The sequence below is a fragment of the Diuraphis noxia genome, unplaced genomic scaffold, assembly GCF_037042655.1.
Source record: "Diuraphis noxia isolate RWA-SAM2 unplaced genomic scaffold, SU_Dnox_SAM2 contig0004, whole genome shotgun sequence".
In the NCBI taxonomy this organism is placed as follows: Eukaryota; Metazoa; Arthropoda; class Insecta; order Hemiptera; family Aphididae; genus Diuraphis; species Diuraphis noxia.
Genome location: NW_028301714.1, coordinates 5,844,633 through 5,866,903, shown reverse-complemented (window position 1 = coordinate 5,866,903; position 22,271 = coordinate 5,844,633). Strand labels below are relative to the sequence as shown.

At 36.5% G+C, this 22,271-nt stretch overlaps 6 protein-coding genes across 6 annotated transcripts; 4 read left to right on the top strand and 2 right to left on the bottom strand.

The window, feature by feature from the left end:
* Window positions 1-1,231: 1,231 nt before the first annotated feature.
* On the top strand, window positions 1,232-21,334 carry LOC149055551 (histone H1-like). The gene is made up of 2 exons (XM_089227349.1): window positions 1,232-1,892; window positions 21,299-21,334. The coding sequence occupies exon 1, from the start codon at window positions 1,271-1,273 to the stop codon at window positions 1,883-1,885; it is 615 nt and encodes a 204-aa protein (XP_089083475.1). The 5' UTR covers window positions 1,232-1,270; the 3' UTR covers window positions 1,886-1,892; window positions 21,299-21,334.
* On the bottom strand, window positions 7,487-8,337 carry LOC149055554 (histone H3). Its single transcript, XM_089227350.1, has one exon. It carries the CDS (start codon window positions 8,180-8,182, stop codon window positions 7,772-7,774), a length of 411 nt encoding a protein of 136 aa, XP_089083476.1. The 5' UTR covers window positions 8,183-8,337; the 3' UTR covers window positions 7,487-7,771.
* On the top strand, window positions 12,861-13,303 carry LOC107167898 (histone H4). Its single transcript, XM_015517110.2, has one exon. The coding sequence runs from the start codon at window positions 12,920-12,922 to the stop codon at window positions 13,229-13,231; it is 312 nt and encodes a 103-aa protein (XP_015372596.2). The 5' UTR covers window positions 12,861-12,919; the 3' UTR covers window positions 13,232-13,303.
* LOC149055553 (histone H2A) lies at window positions 16,784-17,505 on the bottom strand. The gene has a single exon (XM_089227352.1). It carries the CDS (start codon window positions 17,469-17,471, stop codon window positions 17,094-17,096), a length of 378 nt encoding a protein of 125 aa, XP_089083478.1. The 5' UTR covers window positions 17,472-17,505; the 3' UTR covers window positions 16,784-17,093.
* Window positions 17,822-18,306, top strand: LOC149055552 (histone H2B-like). Its single transcript, XM_089227351.1, has one exon. It carries the CDS (start codon window positions 17,881-17,883, stop codon window positions 18,259-18,261), a length of 381 nt encoding a protein of 126 aa, XP_089083477.1. The 5' UTR covers window positions 17,822-17,880; the 3' UTR covers window positions 18,262-18,306.
* Window positions 20,631-21,334, top strand: LOC107167899 (histone H1B-like). The gene has a single exon (XM_015517111.2). The coding sequence runs from the start codon at window positions 20,670-20,672 to the stop codon at window positions 21,288-21,290; it is 621 nt and encodes a 206-aa protein (XP_015372597.2). The 5' UTR covers window positions 20,631-20,669; the 3' UTR covers window positions 21,291-21,334.
* Window positions 21,335-22,271: the final 937 nt, after the last annotated feature.

The following is a 22,271-nucleotide window of genomic DNA, read 5'->3' as shown; positions in this document are numbered from 1 at the left end:
TATCGTTTTAAATAAAACAAATTTATAATATATGATATAAAAATGCTAATATGACTGGTAATAATTATGAACCAACAATGATTTTAAAATGTAACGATAGGATTGATCAAATTTATCTTAAGAAAATATAAAGCACAATATTTAAATTATAATACAATAAATGGTAAATCTTATTAGGTATTTGATTTAAAATAAGTTGTAAAAATCCTCGGACAAAGCTTTAAATTCAATATATTTAATATTTAAATCAGATAAATGTGGTATATTAAAAAAAAAAACTGTTTTAATACAAGATATTGGTATTTAAAATTTGCTTTGTCTAATTTTTGAATAATACTACTTGTTTTGTATTTAATTGTATCTAATTTAAGGTAGGTAGGTATTAGGTAAATATTGTACAAAAAAGTATTTGCTCACATTTTGGTTGTACTCCTTAACAGTAGCGTTGAGCCAGGATAAATATTTATTTTATCTCGATAAAGTTAATAGAAGATAAACCTAGAATATACTTAGATAAATAAAAAAATCAATTCAACTGAAATTAAATATTAAATAAATTATTGAAATTTGTTTTCAGCTACGATATAATATGAACGATTTAAAATAGAGTTATGCCTATTTTGTTCATTTAAAATTGAGTTACAGCTAAAATCCTAAAATTAAGTATCGTTTTAATTATTTTTCAAATTAATTATGTTAAACACGATCAACATAAGGTTTATTGGTAAAGTCTGCCTCGTAAAAATGTCAGTGGTAAAAACGTCGTTGACGCGCGACGAGCCTCACCAAAAACCCAAAATCGTCATTTTCGGAAAGCCATTATTCATCGGGAAATTGGCCAATTGACAATCTGTAAATTCTACGGTCTTGGGAAACTCGTGTAGAATGTGTGGAGAACTATTTTGTTAATTTTTAACAGGTTTTAGTCATACGAACACCCTTTGAACACGGTTTACAATATCGCGATGAAAAGTACAGGAATAACGACTTGTGGTTGATTTATTATACCGATAGGCATCATATTAATCATTGAAAATCGTTTAGAATTTAGTTGACTTTCCAAAAAGTTCAAAAACCAAATTCGTACTACTATTTACTGCTAATAAATCGTAAAAAACGTTTGTACAACCATGACTCGGAGAACGACGTGAATTACAATAGTTTACTAGTCGGTACGGCGCACTGTATATAGTTGGTCATTTTGTGACCGCCCGGCATCGTCGCAGTCAACGTTGAAGTATTTTTCGTTACAAGCAAAATCAAGTCCAACATGACAGACACAGTTGTTGCAACCCCGGCACCAGTCGTCGCATCGCCGACCTCGAAGAAACCACCTGCAAAGAAGAAGACTGCTGCTTCTAAAGCATCGAAGTCTACTGCACTGCATCCGAGTACGGCCGTGATGGTCACCAAAGCCATCAAAGAACTCAATGAGAAAAAAGGATCGTCGTTGCCGGCCATCAAAAAATACTTGGCTGCCAACTACAAAGTTGACCCCGCCAAGTTGGCTCTGTTCATCAGAAAATTTCTGAAAGCGGCCGTCGCCAACGGTTCCGTGGTGCAGACCAAAGGCACTGGTGCATCTGGACATTTCAAGTTACCCGTAGTGGAGGCAAAACCGAAGAAGGTCGTAGCGAAAAAGAAGAAATCGCTTGTCAAGAAAGTGAAAGCCGCTGGAACACCGAAGAAGAAGTTACCGGCCACGAAGAAACCCACGACCGGCGGACCAGCATCCAAAAAAGCAAAGAAAGCTGTAGCGCCCAAAAAACCAAAGACGGCGATAAAACCGAAGAAGTCTCCGGTGAAAGCAAAAAAGCCAGCTGCTGTCAAACCGAAGACGAAAAAGTCTCCGACTAAGAAAACCACTGCCCCCAAGAAGAAGTAAAATGTAAGTTATTCCCTCCCCCCATCATCACCTATAAAACGGTCCTTTTCAGGACCACCAATTTGAAAATGTCTCAAGTATAGAAACCAAAGCAATGGCGGTTTAGAATAATCATATTACGTTGCTATTAACTATTAAGTGCTTTTAGTTTCATATTATTATTATATATTAAATATTTTATACAATGGAAACTACTGGAGAGAAGGTATGTAATAGTAAATAATGATTTAGATTAACCATTAATTTAAAACTTAAATGTTAAAACTGTAATTCCAAAAAAAGTACTTATTTTGTAATTAAATTTATTAAAAAGAAAAAAATCGTAAATTAGGGCTTCGATTTTTATCACATAGCTTAAATAAACTTACTATTTGATTAATTTTAAAATATGATCTGCCCAATCTTGCCCATATTATGATATAGGTATATGGTTATTCTTATTTTTAGAGATAATATTAAATACCGTGATTTATTCAATGCGCCGAGAGGTTTGGAAAAATCGCAACAGTTAAAACCGTGCTCCATCAATAGTCGTTCATTCTTATGTGATTATATTTAAAAAAAAACTATTAAACATCCTATTGATGAAAATTATGAACCCGCATTGAGTTCCAAAATTATGGCGTTTACGACTACATTAAATCGTAAATGGTTGGCTGTTAATCGTACTGCAAAATCATTTATTTCTAAATACAAGGGATGGTTAGATACTAAATTTTATTTGCCAAAAAAAGAAAAAAAACCTCTGATCTTCGTGGTCGTTCATCAAAGCCATTTTCACATTTATCTGAAAGAGCTAAAATTCGAAAAGTTAAACCACTAGTGGAGACCATGACTTTTTAGAATACATTTTTATTTTTCATAAGTTTTTATATTATAAAAAACAAATATTGATCTTTATATGAAAAGATAGTAATTTTTGTTTACAGCCACTTAACATTTTGGCTGTATTTATTATATGAATTACGCCTAGGATATAGGCAAAAACTACAGTACATCTGAGGGCTCCGTATGTCCCTGGCCCCTGCTGATTACCATATTGTATCCGTGTGTTGTTTCAATTTTTTCATAATTTGGGAGCTGTAAAAATATTGTGAACACCCAAAGGAGCCGCGTGCTGAAAAAGTTTGATACCTCTGCTATATAGTATTTAATTCTTGATTAATTTCATAACCGGCGATGTTTTAATTTAAAATTATGTCAGCCTCAGTGCAACACCATTAATTGGTTTTGGTTACCTACACAAACGCTCGTATAGATAAAAAGATAATGTTAATCTAAAATCGTTTCTGATTTTTGAGTAATCTCGGTGTTATCTCTGATTTCAAAAATTACCATTATACCTATTATTATAGGATAATATATTTGAGGGCTTGTTATGAAAAAAAGTATTTGTAGGCGAATCGCTTTTCTAACGTCTAATCATCAAAAAATGATGTTTGTCGATTTCCTGCGACCATCCTTAGCTAATCATTAATGACAATTGTTAAATTAGGTAGTTATAATAATATTATAGTGAATAGTTTATACAACATTCTAATATAAATTATAAATAATTGTTAGTTATTCACAACTCCACAAGTGTATGAAATATGAATTTATAAACGTCTCTAATCATCAAAATAATGTTAGTTGTTTTTCTGCGACCATCCTTAACTAATCATTAATAATTGTTAAGCAACGGAGGGGACTTTAATGATTTTATATTATAACTATGATAATTTACCATAACAAATTAATAGGAAATTCCCATTAATTTCAACTCAATAATATGATTAAAACGCAACCTATTTATACAGCAGAATTAACCCATGATTTGCTTTGCTTTGGGAGAATGGCTATGCCGTTTAACTATACCAGGCTTTCGCCTCTACTAATGGGGGGAGAGTGTTAAGGAAGTTTTTAATGGTTAGACCAAGTTACGGGTAAGGTTTAAGTTGTGTTTTGGTAGTTGGGTAACCCATGTTGGACAATATATTACTATAAATAATAGTTGTACAAACCAAACAGAATAGTTAAATTTATATATAACTGTAACATTTAGTTAATTTTACTAGCATTATTCAACTATTCATAACAAGTACACACAGCTATAAATTGTAGTGGTAGCAACGAAACTACTAGTTACGGTACATAGTCATATAAAATAGTTAAAATATAAAATATTTAACTATTTGCTATTACTAAATTGTTTTTTCTGTGTAGAATAATTAATTTTCATTGTTCCAGAATCTATTGAATCAAGACAAGAAATAAATAAATTAAAATCAACTGTTATAAGATTTACACACGAAAACGAGAATTTAAAGAAAAGTGTGAAAATTTCGAAATGATAAATAAAACGATAGTAAAGAGCAATTATAAACAACCAAGGGCATATTCCATCGAAGAAGTAAGACAATATTCTTAAATGAAACCATTATTTACTAACCAAACAATGATTAACTTCATAATACCTATACGAAGGCACATTACAAACGTAGTATTCAGTATCAAAAAAAAATCTTACAACTACTATTTCTTCTAATATATAATGTTCCTATTGTTATTACTGAAAGGGTATTTTGCTTTGCTTTGAGGGGGGTGGCTATGCCGTCAACTATTCCAGGCTTATGCCTCTACTAGTGGGTGGAAGTTTATTTGGAAGGTTTATGTTAGTTTTATTCTATTGATTTACCCAGGTGAGTGGGTAGGGTTTGATTAAATTAAATTAAATTTGGTAAAAAATGTATAATTTGTATTTATATTTTAATTTTAGTTGTTGCAGAAATAAAACTACAGATTACAAGATCAGCTCAATGTGGAAAAATCAAAGTACTCTAATCTCTTAACTCAATTTAAAAATTTTAAAGATCAAAATGAGATAAATCATAAAGCAAACGTAAAAAATTTAAACGACGCACTAAATGAAATCCGGAGGTTGAAATGGTTTTATTAAATTCCAATACTGCAGTACTGGCTGATTTTTATTTTTATTTTTTTATTTAATCTTACAATGATTTGTTTTATTTGTAAATTTAAATTTTCTTACTAGAAAACCCTGGTAGTCCATCTTAAAATAATTCACTTACTTAAGACAAACAGCACATATAAATGTGTTGAGGAATCTTGCCATCAGGCTTTTCAATGTTTAAATAGTTTTAAAAGGCACATTTCAACTAAACATATTGGTCATTATAATCCAATAGATAATGTTGAAAATTCTAATGTCAATAATTACAAAAATGTCAAAGAAAAATACCTAATAGCCTAATTGCTCAACAAAAACATCTCAATGTTTTAGTATAGATTCTGCTATTAATTTCTTATATAAATCAGCTATAACATTTATTATGAGTCTACACAATAATAATAACTTTACATTCAAAGATGTTTTAAAAATACAAAATGGCATTATTGAAAATTTAACTATACCAATGGAATTTATGTTTACAGAATTAAATAAAACCCAAATTGAACATTCAGTCTTAAAGTTAAAACTCATTACACTCTGCTCAGTTTTTTCAAATCCTTTTCAACCTTGTAGTACCGAGTATCGTCTAGAAAAATATGGTTAGTATAGGATTTTTTTTTTATGAATTTTGACGTATCATTCATAATTATGAGTCAATAATTAAAAAAGCTATTTGTATTCGAATTTTGTATTTAATTTATAAAATGCCATCAATGAATAATAATAATAATAATATACATAGACACATAGTGCTTCTGTGACACGCCGATGCATTGTTGTACAATCTTAATGATTTGTACGCTATCTAACTATTAATGTAATAGTAATAAAAGTTAAAACGTGTGTTTGCTATCTTAAATTAATATTGTAATATTGTGTACACCGGAATAGAATTTTCCGTATCCTAAGTATCATATTGTAAAGATAGGTATGTATTTTACGACGTTTCTAACGTAAAGGCATCTAATATCAGAGCAATCGAATGATATAGTGGATAAAAAAGTATTTGCCGAAATGTGGCAACGGCAAAATATTCATAATAATTACATCTTTAAAAAGTATAAAAACACCTCAAAAAATTGTATTGGTTGTTATGATATTTAGTGGTGTAAAAAAAAATAACTTGAAAACAGAATGTGAAAATCAAATTATTTACAACCGTGGTGAAATCCAAATTACCTGTGACCGTTGTTGTTTGAAGTAGTGGCGGAATCCTTAAAAATATAGGTGTAGTGAAACATAAGAAATAACCACCCATCCACATCACATTTTTAACTATTACATAGTTATAATTATCATATTACTTACTTACTTACTTTTTTAAATTTTACTTTAACTTGTTGCCCAAAGCCTTATTCTCGGACGCTGTTTATGTCTCGAGGTATATAAAGAGGGGGAACACCTGCCAATGGTTCTTATATGGTTGTACCATGAATTAGCGATTCTATGAAAAGTGGCTGAGGCATTTTTTTTAATGGTTTTTTGGATAGGAATGAACCCGACTGTGTGCAGAAGCACCGAGTTCCTTACAAAGGTCGGCTGACCTAAAATTATCCTGATGCCTGTAGTCTGAACCGCCTCAATTTTCTTCCAAGTGGATGAGCTGACAAAGGGTGCCCATGCTTCTCCGGCGTAAGTTAGGATAGGGATGATGTACATTTGGAACAGGTTTAATTTGGTTCTAGTGGGGATTGGGCTTTTTTTATTTAGAATAGGATATAGTAAGCCTCGAATTTGAGTAGCTTTTTTGATAATGTTGGATGCGTGGGTGGAGAAACTGAAGTTGCGGTCAATAGTTACTCCTAGATATTTAACGCTCCTAGACCAAGGGATTTGAACATTATTTATATTGATATTTTTGATTTTTGCAGTTCCTGTACGGCTAAACAGGATTGCAGAGGTTTTTGATTCATTTATATGGAGACGCCATTTCTTAAACCAGTCTGAAGCCAGGTTTATTTGTTTTTGGAGTTGGAAAGATGTAAAACGCGCATTGTGGTTTGAACAGTAAAACATTGTGTCATCCGCAAATAAGGAATTATCATATTAAAAATTCTTAAGTATTCTGTATTATTCGCATACAAAAAATTACATAGACAACCCAGCCACCCACCTTTTTTTAAAGGTGTAGCAATCGCTACACTTCTACTCTAGGATAGCCGCCACTGGTATGAGGCGGACATCTCTGTGCTGCAATGGCAGGTGGTCGTAACAAACCGTAGAACTATAATTATAAGCGTATCTTTTCAATGGTTTTCTAGTTCCAACACTTTTATTTCATAAATGACGTTACAATACCGTACTATCATCATTTTAGGATTATAAATTTATAATGTATGTTTATTTTTAGAATAGTGTTGTTAATTGTTATAAACATTTTCAGTTATTCGCGTAAAATTAAAATGTGAGGTAAATATCTGTAGTTTATTAATCAATTACCCGTTACATCTGAATTCATGTTTTGAGAGTTCTATAAAATACATTTTACTTAGATACCTATCTTAAATAAAATGTTTCTAAAAAGTAAGTAAAATTCAAGATGTTACTTAATTACTTGCTTTATTCATTTTTTATTAGTAGACGAATTGTATGGTTAGTAATTGTACAATGTACAGTAATTACAGAATTTATTTTGTTATTTCAACGAATTTGAAAAGGTTTATTGAACAATAAATAAGTAACATATTAATAAATAATAATGTACTTCTTTAATTAAAAATGCAATTAAAAAACCATATTAGTATATTACAATGATCGATGTATTTATCATGAATAAATGACAGGAATTACGAACTAAGTTTTGACGGGCATCATCCTTTCTTGAATATTTTTAAAATCAGTTGAAGTCATTATCTTACCTAATTTGATTTAAAAATATGGTGGCCCTGAAAAGGGCCGTTTTAAAATGATGGTCGAATAGAGAGGGTGTTAAATTAGGCACGTTCACCGCGAATACGACGGGCCAACTGGATGTCTTTTGGCATGATCGTGACACGTTTGGCGTGGATGGCGCACAAGTTGGTATCTTCGAAAAGACCTACCAAGTAGGCCTCACTAGCTTCTTGCAACGCCATAACGGCTGAGCTCTGGAAACGCAGGTCAGTCTTGAAATCCTGTGCGATTTCACGCACCAAACGTTGGAACGGCAATTTGCGGATCAACAGCTCAGTGCTCTTCTGGTACCGACGGATTTCACGGAGAGCGACAGTTCCCGGACGGTAACGATGTGGCTTCTTGACTCCACCGGTGGCGGGCGCGCTCTTACGTGCGGCTTTGGTGGCCAGCTGCTTCCTCGGTGCTTTACCTCCGGTGGACTTGCGGGCGGTTTGCTTGGTACGTGCCATTGCGTTGATTTGTTAGTTGTCTGCTGTGTTGTACTGGAACGAAAAGTAGACGATTTATGATGAAGTGACTGCTTTGCATTGGGGGGATGGCTATGCCGTTTACTATACCAGGCTTTCGCCTCTACTAGTGGGTGGAGAGTTTAGGGAAGTTTTATTAATGGTTAGTCCAAGTTAGTGGGTAAGGTTTAAGTTGTTTTTTGGTAGTTGGGGGGGAGTGAGATTTACCTAGAAGGCGGATATGATCATGATCTGAGAAGGAATTTTTGTAGAACATAAGTCTGGACTGGGACTGAATAGATGATTGAATGGTTTTAAAGTTTGCAGATTTGAGAAGAACCGAATTTTTGACAATAGAGGGCATGCCCGTTATTGTTCGTAAGCCTATGTTTTGGACGGACTCGATACGCCTCCATAGTGAAGGACCAATGAAAGGGGCCCACGAGGGGCCAGCGTAAGTAAGAATGGGAGATACGTATAGTTTAAGTATTTTGAGTTTGGTAGTAAGTGGGATGGGGCATGTACGGTTGAGTATGGGATAGAGTATTCCGCGGGTGCGGGTAGCTTTTTTAATAATGTTTTGGACGTGTTTTCCGAAGTTGAGTTTGCGCCCTATTGTAACGCCGAGGTATTTGGCTTGTCCGGACCAGTTAATAGTGTGGTTGTCAAGTAGTAGTGGTGGTATGTGAGTAGTATTAGATCGACCGAAAATAATGCCTACGGTTTTGGTTGGGTTAACTTTTATGCGCCAGCGGTGAAACCATCTGGAAGCAAGGTTTAGTTGATGTTGAAGTTGGATGGCCGCACGTTTCGGATTTTTGTCGAAGGTGAAGAACATAGTATCATCTGCAAAAAGTGAGAGGTGGGCTTTAGGAGAAGTTGGAATGTCATTGATGTAGGTCAAGTATAGAGTCGGGGAGAGGCAGGATCCCTGAGGGACACCTGCGAGGATGTTTCTGGGGGACGAGAATGAGTCATCGATTTTTGTGATGAAGGTGCGATCGGAAAGAAAGGATTCGATGATTTTTACGATTTCAGTCGGAATGTTGAGTTGGGAAAGTTTGTAAAGGAGACCTTCATGCCAGACACGGTCGAAGGCTTTCTCCACGTCAAGAAGGATAGAAGCGGTGTTTACGTTATTGTTAAAGTTCTGGCTAAGTTGGTGTGTAAGTTTCGTAAGTTGTAGAGTAGTAGAGTGTTCGGGTCTAAAGGCAAATTGCTCGGGGCGGATTTTGTCTCGTAGGTTGAGTTGGAGGTGGGCGAGGATGAGACGTTCATAGATTTTGGATAGGGAGGAGAGAAGTGCAATGGGACGATAGCTTTCGGGTAGTTTGTGATCTTTGCCTGGTTTGGGGATAGAAATTATGACTGCTTTTTTCCAGGCAGTGGGAAAGTAGCAGATTCTGAAGGAGCAGTTGATGATTTTTGTTAGGGATAGTATGATATTGTTAGGTAGGAATTTAAGAGCAGTATTGGTGATGAGGTCGTCACCGGGGGCTTTCTTTATGCGAAGATCGCTAATGATTTTTTGAATTTTGCCCGGGGTGGTGAATAGGTTGGATTTAGTGATGTTGAGGTTTCGTAGTGAGTGGTAGTAGTTCATTACTTCGGGAATGTCAGGACCAGGGTTGGTTTGGAATTGATTTTCGAGTGAATCGGCTATTAGTTCAGCACGATCCGTGGACGAGAAAATTAGGCCGTTGGGGCCGATCAGTGGGTGGGAAGCTGGGCGTTTGTGGAGGAGGCACTTGTTAAGTTTATAAATGGAACCGTCGTGGATGTCTAGTGAGTTAAGGAAAAGGTCCCATTTGTCGGTTTTGTGAGTTTCAAGTAAGGTACGGATAAGTGAAGTTTTGGCGTTGAGTATACGTTTGGTGGTCGGGTTGCGGTTACGTTGCCATTCACGGCGAAGTCTGTTTTTCTCTGTTATTTCGTTTTTGATGTAGTCGGGTAGTATGAATGCGGAGTTCTTAGTTTTTGGAGTAAATACGCTAGCTTCGATTGCGTGTTTAATGTTATTTGTCAGGTTTTCGATTGCCAAATCGATTGACTGACTGTTATTGGTCGGTTGCCTGTTTAAGTTTGGTAGGTTTGTAAGGATTGTTTTGTATTTAGTCCAGTTAATGAAGCGGTTAGATGTTGGGGGGGATGAGGATATAGGAGTACATAGGGTCTCAAGAAGGATAGGGTTATGGTCTGAGGAAAGTTCGTTAAGGTTGAAGATTTGGGTTGCGTAAGGTAGTCGAATAAGAGCGATGTCAAGTATGTCAGGTCTGTACCTGGCGTTGGTTGGAAAGTGTGTTGGGGATGAGGGTGCTGTGATGGAGTAGTCAGAATGTTGCACGTGGTCAAAGAGGACACGGCCGGCCGCGTTTGTCGAGTGGCTGTGCCACAGGGGGTGTTTGGAGTTGAAGTCGCCTGCCGAGATTTGCCATTCCGCACTCTGTGTCAGTAGGTCTAGGTCAGTGGGTGTGAGTGTGGCGCCGGGTGGCTTGTATACCGCTGAGACAAGTACCTCGTGGTCGTTTAGTTTGATGAGGACGGAAGAAGATTGTATAGAAGTGTTCAGTGTCACGGGCTGGTGTACAATGCGTCGGTGAATGAGAACTGCCGTACCTCCGTGAGCAGGCGAGCCGCGAACAGGGGGTAGGTCGTTTCTATAGGTAAAGTAGTTGGGAAAGTGAAGTTTGATAGTCGGGGATAGGTGAGTTTCGTTAAGTAAGATAATGTCAGATTTCAGTTGGAGGGCTAAGGAGTGAAGTTCGTTGAGTTTGTGTCTTATACCATTGGAGTTCCAAAAGAGAATTTTCAAATTATTCATTGCGGGGCGAGAATGGATAGGAAGGATCTGATGGTGGATTCAATTAGGGTTTTTGGATCTTGGTTGTTTGAAAGAGCAGTCAGAAGGTTAGTGAGTAGGGAGAGAATCGAATGTATGTTGATTAGAGGAGACGATGGGGAGGGAGTTGTACCTGTGGTTACTGCAGCATAGGTTGGGGTTTGAATTGGTTGTTTTGAGGGGGGTGGGGTAGGGAGTGTAGGAGGAGGAATAGAGAGTGTAAGAGGTTGGGGTTTAGGTGTAGCAGGGTAGTGGGTTGTGGGCTTTGGAGTGTTATGGGAAGAAGGTTTGGATTCTACCTGTTGTTGGGCGAGATAGTGTGGGCAGCCCCGGAAGTTTGCCGTGTGCGAACCACCGCAGTTACAACACTTGGGAGGTTGTTCCGGAGTTTTGGGGCAGGAAATTGCCGTGTGGTTTCCAGCGCATTTTACACACCTCGGTTGGTGGCCACAGTTGCGGGAACCGTGACCAAAACGTTGGCATGCGAAGCACTGGGCGGGGCCGGAAGGTTTGAGGGGTTCTACGGAGATGGTTAAGAAGAATAGGTTGGTGAGTTGGTATATTTCTTTGGCGTTCGGGTCGGCAGCTAGGTATACTGCGCAGATTGGCATGGGCTTTTCAGGGGTACCAAAACGGCGTACGAATTTGACGGAGAAGTTTAGGGACTTCAGTTCACTGGTGAGTTCGTCGGTGGAAATGTCAATGGGAATGCCCTTTAAAACAACCTTGAGGGTGCGATCTTCGGGAAGACTGAATGTGTGAAAGTCGATGTTATTACCTTTAAGGGTTGATTGGATGAGTCGGAATTGATTTGGTTCGGAAGTTTGTACAATAATTTGTCCGTTTGACGAGGATTTAGCTGTCAGTAAGGAAGGGGTCAGATTAGGGAGCTTGTAGATTGTGGGCGCAATCTTGCGCCAGGAACTAGAGCTTAGGATAATGGGAGGAGGTCGGATCTTTGGTTGAGCAGTCGGAGGTTGAGTGGTTGTTGGGATGGTAGTGGCTGGAGTAATGGTTGGAGGGGTGTCAGAACGTATGGAAGAAGTGTAGCTGGAGTCAGAAAGGGAGTCTAAAGTTTCGGAGTTGGAAGTTTTAGATGGTGATGGTGACGGTGGAGAGGAACGCTGGCGGGGGAGCTTTTGGGCCTGAGGTGGGTGATAGGTGGAGCTACCACCTTTACGCTTCCGCGGCTTGTTGCCGGTCATGCTTAAAGGGGTAGTGAAAGTCCTGTCGTTCTGAAAAGAACGTTTTATTGGGGGGGGAGGGGGCGATGAGTTTGTTGGGTAGGGAAGTTCTGCGGCAGTGTGAGGGCGCGGCCCCACGACAGTTGGCGGAAGGAGAGTGCCGGCGCTTTCGCGACGGATTACTTGAACTTCAGGCGCTGATGCCTCGACGGCGTGGGCGCTGGTGCCCTGTTGAGTCGTTAAAACGACTGTTTTGGTTGGCTTGGACAACCTGGGCGCTGTTGCCCTGTTGATGGCGCTGTTGCCTGTCGGAGAGTCGTAAAAACGACTGTTTTATTGGCGCTGTTGCCTGTTGAGGTGGTGGTTGCGTTCAACGAAGAGCCGGGAGTACTGGATTGATGTACTTGTTGCTGCTTCGAATGTTGAACGTTGAGTGTTGCCTGGTTGTATGATGATGAATGAAGAGATAATGATGATGAAGTGAATGGAAACTAACCGATATTTATACGCGAATCGGAACCGTATCCGACGTCGCCGTTGGTCAGATGGTTCGAGAGAGGGAGAAATCGGGTGAAGCATTCCGATTGGCCGCTCGCGCGCCACAAAACGCATAAAACAGATGTCGTCTACAATGCCGGCATCAGTCAACGTCCAGCGTTCGAAGCAGCAGCAGCATCAGCGTTACATTGTACATCAACCAACTCGAAAATATTAAACATGACAGGAAGAGGCAAAGGAGGAAAAGGTCTTGGTAAAGGAGGCGCCAAACGTCATCGCAAAGTGTTGCGTGACAACATCCAGGGAATCACCAAGCCAGCCATTCGTCGGTTAGCTCGCCGTGGAGGAGTGAAACGTATTTCCGGTTTGATTTACGAAGAAACTCGCGGTGTGTTGAAGGTGTTCCTGGAAAACGTAATCCGCGACGCCGTCACGTACACTGAGCACGCCAAGAGGAAGACCGTCACCGCCATGGACGTTGTCTACGCTCTGAAACGTCAAGGCCGCACTCTTTACGGTTTCGGAGGTTAATCTTTCTGATCGTCATTCGTCATACGCATAAACGAAATATCTTAACTAAAAAGGCCCTTTTCAGGGCCACCATATTTTAGCATTTTACCACAGACCACGCGCATAAAACCAGATATGTTGGGTATTTGCTTTTTGCTATGGAAAAGTTTTCTTAGGATCTACTCAAATAACTGGTAGGGGTATAGTTTTCAAATTATTTTTCACATGCAAAATACCTGGCTTTTCTCGCTGCACAACGATTGAAAACCACGAGATGGGTGACTTTAAACCAAATACTATAAATGATAATACGAGAAAGTCAATGATAATCAGCAGTGACAAGCGGAGCCCTCAGTTGTACTGTTTTTGCCTATATCCCAGGCGTAATTTACATAATAAATGCCACCAAAATGTAAAATAGCTGTAAACAAAAATAACCATTGGCTTTCGTAAACTGTATAAGCACTATCAATAAACAGCAATGGTTGCTTTGCACTTAAAACTTATATGAGACTAACTACTAAGATGTATAGGTACTAATTGCAGTTAATTAGTTTATGTTTATACTTCATAGATACTATTTATTTTGTAAATTGTTTTCATTAGTTTTGAAAAAATTATGAAAATTTGTTCTAAAAAGTAAAAAGTCATGTTCAACAAAATATTGTTACAATACAGGGAAATTAAATTCAAACTTGGTTTTTCATAGATTTCCAGCCATTGAAGAATTGTAAGTTTCTGTACAGAAAAATATGTTTCTAAATAAAAATAAATAACAATTGTAGATTAAATAGTTTGATATTATTTTTGGTAATATAATTTTGAATATATGTATACAACCAGAAATTGCATTTAATGATTGAAGTATAAACTAATATAGGTGTAAAAAATCAACGATTGATTTTTGTAAAAGAATGACTTGTTTATTTAAAGAAAATATTCAAAAAATGCTATTGGAATCAAAAGCCAATGTAAGAAGTGAAATTGTTAATTTGATTCAGACTGTATGTATAAGGACAATAAATATATGTAATACATATTGTACCTAAACTTGAATTCATCAAAAAATTTATAAATGTTTTAATTAATAGTTATATAAAAAGTTGTAATAATATTTTTGCTTTGAGGGGGGTGGCTATGCCGTTAACTATTCCAGGCTTATGCCTCTACTAGTGGGTGGAAGTTTATTTGGAAGGTTTTGTTAGTTTTATTGATTTACCCAGGTGGGTAGGGTTTGAGTATGCGTTTGGTAGTTGGAGGAGTGTGAGTTTTGCCTGGAAGTCGGATGTGGTCGTGATTTGAAAAAGAGTTTTTGTAGAACATTGAATTGGTTTGGGAACGAATAGAATTTTGAATAGATTTGAAATTAGTGGATTTTAGAAGGACCGAGTTTTTAACGAAGGAAGGCAAACCCGTTATAGTGCGTATGCCGATGTTTTGGACGGATTCAATGCGGTTCCATTGTGAGGGACCTATGGAGGGAGCCCACGAAGAGCCAGCGTACGTTAGGATTGGAGTGACGTAAAGTTTAAGAATGGTTAGTTTTGTTGTCGTTGGGACGGGGCTAGTGCGGTTTAGTATTGGGTAAAGCATACCTCGGGTGCGGGTGGCCTTTTTAGTGATGTTAAGGATGTGTTTGCCGAAGGTGAGTCTGCGCCCTATTGTAACGCCGAGGTATTTCGCTTGGGTGGACCAGCTAATGGGGTGGTTGTCGAGTAGTAATGGTGGTACATGTGTGGTATTTGAACGTCCGAAAATGATACCTACAGTTTTGGTTGCGTTTATTTTAATTCGCCATCTGTGAAACCAAGTGGTCGCCACGTTAAGTTGTTGTTGTAATTGAATTGCTGCACGTTTTTGGTTTTTGTCGTAAGTAAAGAACATCGTTTCGTCGACGAATAACGAGAGATGGGCTTTAGGAGTCGTTGGTATGTCGTTTATGTAGGTCAAGTAGAGAGTTGGTGAAAGGCAGGATCCTTGAGGGACGCCTGCGAGAATGTGTCTGATGGACGAGAAGGAGTCTTTGATTTTAGTGATGAAAGTGCGGTCGGTAAGAAAGGATTCGATGATTTTAACGATTTCGGTCGGGATATTGAGCTGAGAAAGTTTGTAAAGGAGTCCAGCGTGCCAGACTCTGTCGAAAGCTTTCTCTACGTCAAGAAATATAGAAGCGGTGTTTATGTTGTTGTTAAAGTTCTGGCCGAGTTGGTGAGCGAGTTTGGTCAGTTGCTGGGTAGTAGAATGCTCAGCTCTGAAGGCAAATTGTTCTGGGCGGATTTTGTCTCGAAGGTTGTTTTGCAGGTAAGTGAGGATGAGACGTTCGTAGATTTTAGATAAGGAGGAGAGGAGAGCTATTGGTCTGTAGTTTGCGGGTATTTTATGATCTTTGCCTGGTTTGGGAATGGAAATTATGACTGCTTTTTTCCAGGCAAGTGGAAAGTAGCAGATTCTGAAAGATATTGTTGTAATAATATGGCCAAATACAAAATTAAAACAGCTAACAAAAAGTTTAAAAAAATTACCCATTCATAAAAATAAATATTTACCTATTTTATATCACTATAGTCTATAACACATATTGGTTAATATGTATTTATTTATTATATTTATAAATAATTTATTTATCATTATTATGTAAATTTTAAATATATAATAGAGTTTGAAAGTGCATTAAATTATTTTTATATTACCTCAACTAAATAATAAATATTATTACTATCCTCTTTGTTAGTTTGTCTATTGACTATTAATGAACAAAAATAATAATAATAAGCAGCAAAGGTAGGCCACCAATAGTGAAACTGGGGGCATTAGTTTTCGCCACATTATCATTGACTTTCTCGTATTATCATTTATAGTATTTGGTTAAACTGCTTCCGAAGGAAGGCAGGCCTATTTGTTGTCTTTTATATCTATGACGTTAGTGATTAAAAAACATCATCAAATCGTCTTCACTTTGAACGAGATAATATGCCAATTGCTGATTAGTGATTATAAATTTGTTACGCACTCGTGATAACGTTTTATCCTATCCTGTACACGTGTTGGATTATCGTAGGTAACATTCAATATTCATGATTTGCTCTGTTGTGTTGTTAGTAAATTAGTTGCATTTGTACTGTGCTTACTGAAATAATGTTAATATAATACATATTGAACGTGCCGTTAAACTTGTTTTATTTGATAACATATTTTGTACCGATGTATCGTGTCAGAGAGTATTGAGTAATAATCGAGTTCGTGGATTGTTGATTTTAAAATGACCACAAAAACTGTATAGTATAATATACAATTTTGAAAGTATGCGCAAATGAATGTGTGTAATTCATAATTTCGATTCACACGATAAAAGCATATTAAGTCGATAGACGATAGTATTACCTATATAATATACTGCATGTCTCAACGATGATCTAACATATGTAATAACTATTGTTGTACCTATTCAATATTAGTTATTGAAGTCTATTTGTGAGATCTGATTATAAGATAAATGTTGATGGTTAAAAGATTGATCCAAGGTCAAACAGTTTAACGTAATAACTGTTTTTAAGAAATAAATATTTTTGAGAATTTGCTAATAATACGAGTATATATTTCTGAAATATTCACTGATCTTATTATATCGACAAAAATTCTTGTTTACATACTGGGGGGTTAAGTTAAGACAGGTATACAGGTTTATGTATTATGTATAATAAACATAGACAATATTGACATAATTTAGGAATAATTCTACCTCGTGGCCTCGTGGGCGGAACATGGGACGAGATTTTCCGCGTTCCATGTATAAGACTATAGATGTATATGAGTGTAAAATGTTGGTGGCCCTGAAAAGGGCCTTTTTATTAAATCACAATCATTTTTACTAGCAATGGCGAAACTAAGCTTTCTTCTCGGTCTTCTTGGGTAAGAGAACGGCTTGAATGTTGGGCAACACACCGCCTTGAGCGATCGTCACACCGGACAATAATTTGTTCAGTTCCTCGTCGTTTCTGATTGCCAACTGCAAATGTCTGGGAATGATACGAGATTTCTTGTTGTCACGCGCGGCGTTACCGGCCAACTCTAAAACTTCGGCTGCCAAGTATTCCATGACGGCGGCCAGGTATACCGGTGCTCCGGCTCCGACACGTTCGGCGTAGTTTCCTTTTCTCAACAAACGATGGATACGACCGACCGGGAACTGGAGTCCGGCACGGGACGACCTGGTCTTGGATTTTCCTCCTTTTGCTTTGCCTGCTTTACCGCGTCCGCTCATGTTTGACTGTTCGATAGACTGCTAGATACTAACTGTGAAGATTCAATGATGTCGAACACACACTGTCCGCTCCTTTTATAGACAAAATTGATTAACAATTCTATGGTTGGCCAAGTACTTCATACTATGACGAACAAAAATGACACCGTTTAATAAATAATGATTGCAAAACTATGTTGTTTTTAATCGGCATAAACATAAAATATACTAGTTGAAAATATACTATATTCAGTTGAAACAATTCAACAAAACACCCTGTTTATATTGTCACAACTTAAGTATTTTCGCCAATACACAAACAGCATTTCACAAAGGTTTGATAATAAAAGCCACCAAATGTCCTATTTTTATATCATTCTACCGTCAACATTACATCTGTCTACAACTGCTCACTCAGCAATTATTCGAAATGGCACCAGGAGGAAAATCTGCGGGTAAAGCGATGAAGAAGTCTGCCGGCAAGGCGCAAAAGAACATCGCCAAGTCCGACAAGAAACGCAAGCCAAAGAGGAAAGAGTCGTACGCCATCTACATTTACAAAGTGTTGAAACAAGTGCATCCCGATACCGGTGTCTCGTCGAAAGCAATGAGCATCATGAACAGTTTCGTCAACGATCTGTTCGAGCGCATCGCCGCCGAATCTAGTCGCCTGGCTCACTACAACAAGCGTTCGACCATTACTAGCCGGGAAATTCAGACCGCCGTCCGCCTCTTGTTGCCCGGTGAATTGGCCAAACACGCCGTCAGTGAAGGAACTAAGGCTGTTACCAAGTACACCAGCTCCAAGTAGATCGACAGTTCGATAAAAATCTAACACCTAAAACGGCCCTTTTCAGGGCCACCAATTTTCATTCAATTTTTTTTATAAATCCATATTTCATACACTTGTGGAGTTGTGAATAACTAACTATTATTTATAATTTAATATTATTAGAATGTTGTATAAAAACTATTCACTATAATAATATTATAACTACCTAATTTAACAATTGTCATTAATGATTAGCTAAGGATGGTCGCAGGAAATCGACAAACATCATTTTTTGATGGTTAGACGTTAGAAAAACGATTCCCCTAAAAATACTTTTTTCCATATTAAACCCTCAAAAATATTATTCTATAATTTATTATAGGTATAAATGTATAATGGTAATTTTTGAAACAGAGATAACACCGAGATTACTCCAAAAATCATTGAAACGATTTTAGATTAACATTATCTTTTTAGCTATACAGAGCGTTTGTGTAGGTAACCAAAACCAATTAATGGTGTTGCACTGAGGCTGACATAATTTTTAAATTAAAACATCGTGAGTTATGAAATTAATAAAGAATTAAATACTATATACTTAGCAGAGGTATCAAACTTTTTCAGCAATTGGTTCCTTTGGGTGTTCACAATATTTTTAGTGCTCCTAAATTATCAAAAAATTGAAACACACGGATACAATTATATGGGAAATATGTTATATGGGTGATAATAACAGTGACTTTAGTACTAGAAATAAAACTTCAAGTGGTCGAATCGTAAGGTGTATCGTTTTCATTTTCATAATGATTACAAATAATTTTTATAATAATTTATACGAGACTTAGGTATGATGTTGGTTTTCGGTGCTTTGACGCGGGTCCATGTACTAGGTAGTAGTCACTAGGTACCTACTACCTAGTAGGTACTAGATACTAGATAGTACTTGGTAATAGTGTACATTGTACAGTAGTGGTTTTTAACCGTTCGAATAAAATATGTTCAAGGTCATATATTTTACTGAAAAATCGGACTTGGTAAGTAGGTAAGCTTGGGCTTCAGAAGTTAGGCCCATGCAGGGCTCTATTCCCTACATATATATTTTTAAAATCCTGTTTTACTGTATCAAATACATTTGTTTTAAATACATAAAACTAAACGTTCTACATCAAAATATTATCGTTTTAAATAATACAAATTTATAATATATGATATAACAATGCTATTATGACCGGTAATAATTATTAACAAACAATGATTTTAAAATGTAATGATTTGTATGATAATATGATTGATCAAATTTATCTTAAGAAAATATAAAGCCCAATATTTAAATTGTAATACAATAAATGGTAAATCTTATTAGGTAATTGATTTAAAATAAGTTGTAAAAATCCTTGGACAAAGCTTTAAATTCAATATATTTAATATTTAAACCAGATAAATGTGGTATATATAAAAAAAAAACTTTTTTAATACAAGATATTGGTTTTTAAAATTTGCTTTGTCTAATTTTTGAATGATACTACTTGTTTTGTATTTAATTGTATCTAATTTAAGGTAGGTAGGTATTAGGTAAATATTGTACAAATAAGTATTTGTTCACATTTTGGTTGTACTCTTTAACAGTAGCGTTGAGCCCGGATAAATATCTAGATAAAGTTAATAGAGAATAAACCTAGAATATACTTAGATAAATATAAAAATCAATTCAACAGAAATCAAATATTAAATAAATTATTGAAATTTTTTTTCAGCTACGATACAATATGAAGGATTTAAATAGAGTTATGCCTATTTTGTTCATTTAAAATTGAGTTACAGCTAAAATCCTAAAATAAAGTATTGTTTTAATTATTTTTCAAATTAATTATGTTAAACACGATCAACATAAGGTTTATTGGTAAAGTCTGCCTCGTAAAAATGTCAGTGGTAAAAACGTCGTTGACACTGAGCCTCACCAGAAACCCAAAATCGTCATTTTCGGAAAGCCATTATTCATTGGGAAATTGGCCAATCCACAATCTGTGAATTCTACGGTCTTGGGAAACTCGTGTAGAATGTGTGGAGAACTATTTTGTTAATTTTTAACAGGTTTTAGTCATACGACCACCCTTTGAACACGGTTTACAAAATCGCGATGAAAAGTACAGGAACAACGACTCGTGGTTGATTTATTATACCGATAGGCATCATACTAATCATTGACAATCGTTTAGAATTTAGTTGACTTTCCAAAAAGTTTAAAACCAGATTCGTACTACTATTTACTGCTAATAAATCGTAAAAAACGTTTGTACAACCATGACTCGGAGGACGACGTGAACTACAATAGTTTACTAGTCGGTACGGCGCACTGTATATAGTTGGTCATTTTGTGACCGCCCGGCATCGTCTCAGTCAACGTTAAAGTTTTTTTATTTTTCGTTACAAGCAAATTCAATTTCAACATGACAGACACAGTTGTTGCAACCCCAGCTCCAGTCGTCGCTTCGCCGACCTCGAAGAAATCTCCTGCAAAGAAGAAGACTGCTGCTTCTAAAGCATCGAAGTCTACTGCACTGCATCCGAGTACGGCCGTGATGGTCACCAAAGCCATCAAAGAACTCAATGAGAAAAAAGGATCGTCGTTGCCGGCTATCAAAAAATACTTGGCTGCCAACTACAAAGTTGACCCCGCCAAGTTGGCTCCGTTCATCAGAAAATTTCTAAAAGCGGCCGTCGCCAATGGTTCCGTGGTGCAGACCAAAGGCACTGGTGCATCGGGACATTTCAAGTTGCCCGTCGTAGAGGCTAAACCGAAGAAGGTCGTAGCGAAAAAGAAGAAATCGCTTGTCAAGAAAGTGAAAGCCTCTGGAACACCGAAGAAGAAAAAGTTACCGGCCACGAAGAAACCCACGACCGGCGAACCAGCAGCCAAAAAAGCAAAGAAAGCTGTTGTTGCGCCCAAAAAAACAAAGACGGCGGTAAAACCGAAGAAATCTCCGGCCAAAGCAAAAAAGCCTGCTGTTGTCAAACCGAAGTCGAAAAAGTCTCAAACTAAAAAAACCACTGCCCCCAAGAAGAAGTAAAATTTAAGTTTATTCCCTTCCACCCTTTAAAACGGTCCTTTTCAGGACCACCAATTTGAAAATGTCTCAACCTCTCAAATGATATACCTAACGTATTACGTTGATAGACCTTTAAATAATTGACAAACATTAAGGCCAAACACTTCAAGTTTAGTAACTGAATAAGAGCTAGAAGTTTCAAAATCATCACCAGACAAAAAAAAAACCAACTGTTAGAATGTTTAATGAAAAATGGCTAACTATGACAGAGCACAAAATTTGGCTTACTACCAAAATGAACAAAAAACAAAAAGAAGTAGCTTACTGTAAGGTCTGCAGTTATGTTTCGAGTCCCCAAAAAGCATGTAAAAATTGTATAATATACTTATACACTACCTAGTCTAGGTTATACTCGTATACGATAATCGTGTATAGTAATTTGTTGCTTAGACATTTAGTACATTAATATTTTAATATGCATATTCTAGTATATGTTTCAATGTTTGTAATAGAAGCGTAATACATCTTAAATTGTAATATTATGTATTTTTGTTTAATATAAATTGTTAAAAATATGGTTTACTTGCGAGTGAAGCGAGCGCGTTATATTTCTAATGTGGTATTTGTGGTGGTAAAATTGATGAGGTAAAGTGATAATTGTGGTAATTTTCTTATCATTAAATGGTAATATGACATTTTGAATTCGGCAACACTGAAACATTTATTTCTATTTTTCCCATTATTACATAAATGTTGTAACCTTGTAAAAGAATAGGCAGTAGGGGATAATAATATCAACAACATAAAATTGAAATCACTGTTATTATTTTTAATTAGCAGTCTGGTATTGCTGCTGTTATTTCTTACCAGTCACTACCACTAGTTGAAACTAAATTGCCTAATTATTAGAATTCTATTGATTGAAATTTATTATTTAGAATGTTTTACAAGTTACAGCAACAATTTTATTAAATTCTATATTACTAGTTGTTACTACCGAGG

Coding starts and splice junctions, on each gene's coding strand:
- LOC149055551 (XM_089227349.1), top strand. CDS start 1,271: ATGACAGACACAGTTGTTGCAACCCCGGCACCAGTCGTCGCATCGCCG.
- LOC149055554 (XM_089227350.1), bottom strand. CDS start 8,182: ATGGCACGTACCAAGCAAACCGCCCGCAAGTCCACCGGAGGTAAAGCA.
- LOC107167898 (XM_015517110.2), top strand. CDS start 12,920: ATGACAGGAAGAGGCAAAGGAGGAAAAGGTCTTGGTAAAGGAGGCGCC.
- LOC149055553 (XM_089227352.1), bottom strand. CDS start 17,471: ATGAGCGGACGCGGTAAAGCAGGCAAAGCAAAAGGAGGAAAATCCAAG.
- LOC149055552 (XM_089227351.1), top strand. CDS start 17,881: ATGGCACCAGGAGGAAAATCTGCGGGTAAAGCGATGAAGAAGTCTGCC.
- LOC107167899 (XM_015517111.2), top strand. CDS start 20,670: ATGACAGACACAGTTGTTGCAACCCCAGCTCCAGTCGTCGCTTCGCCG.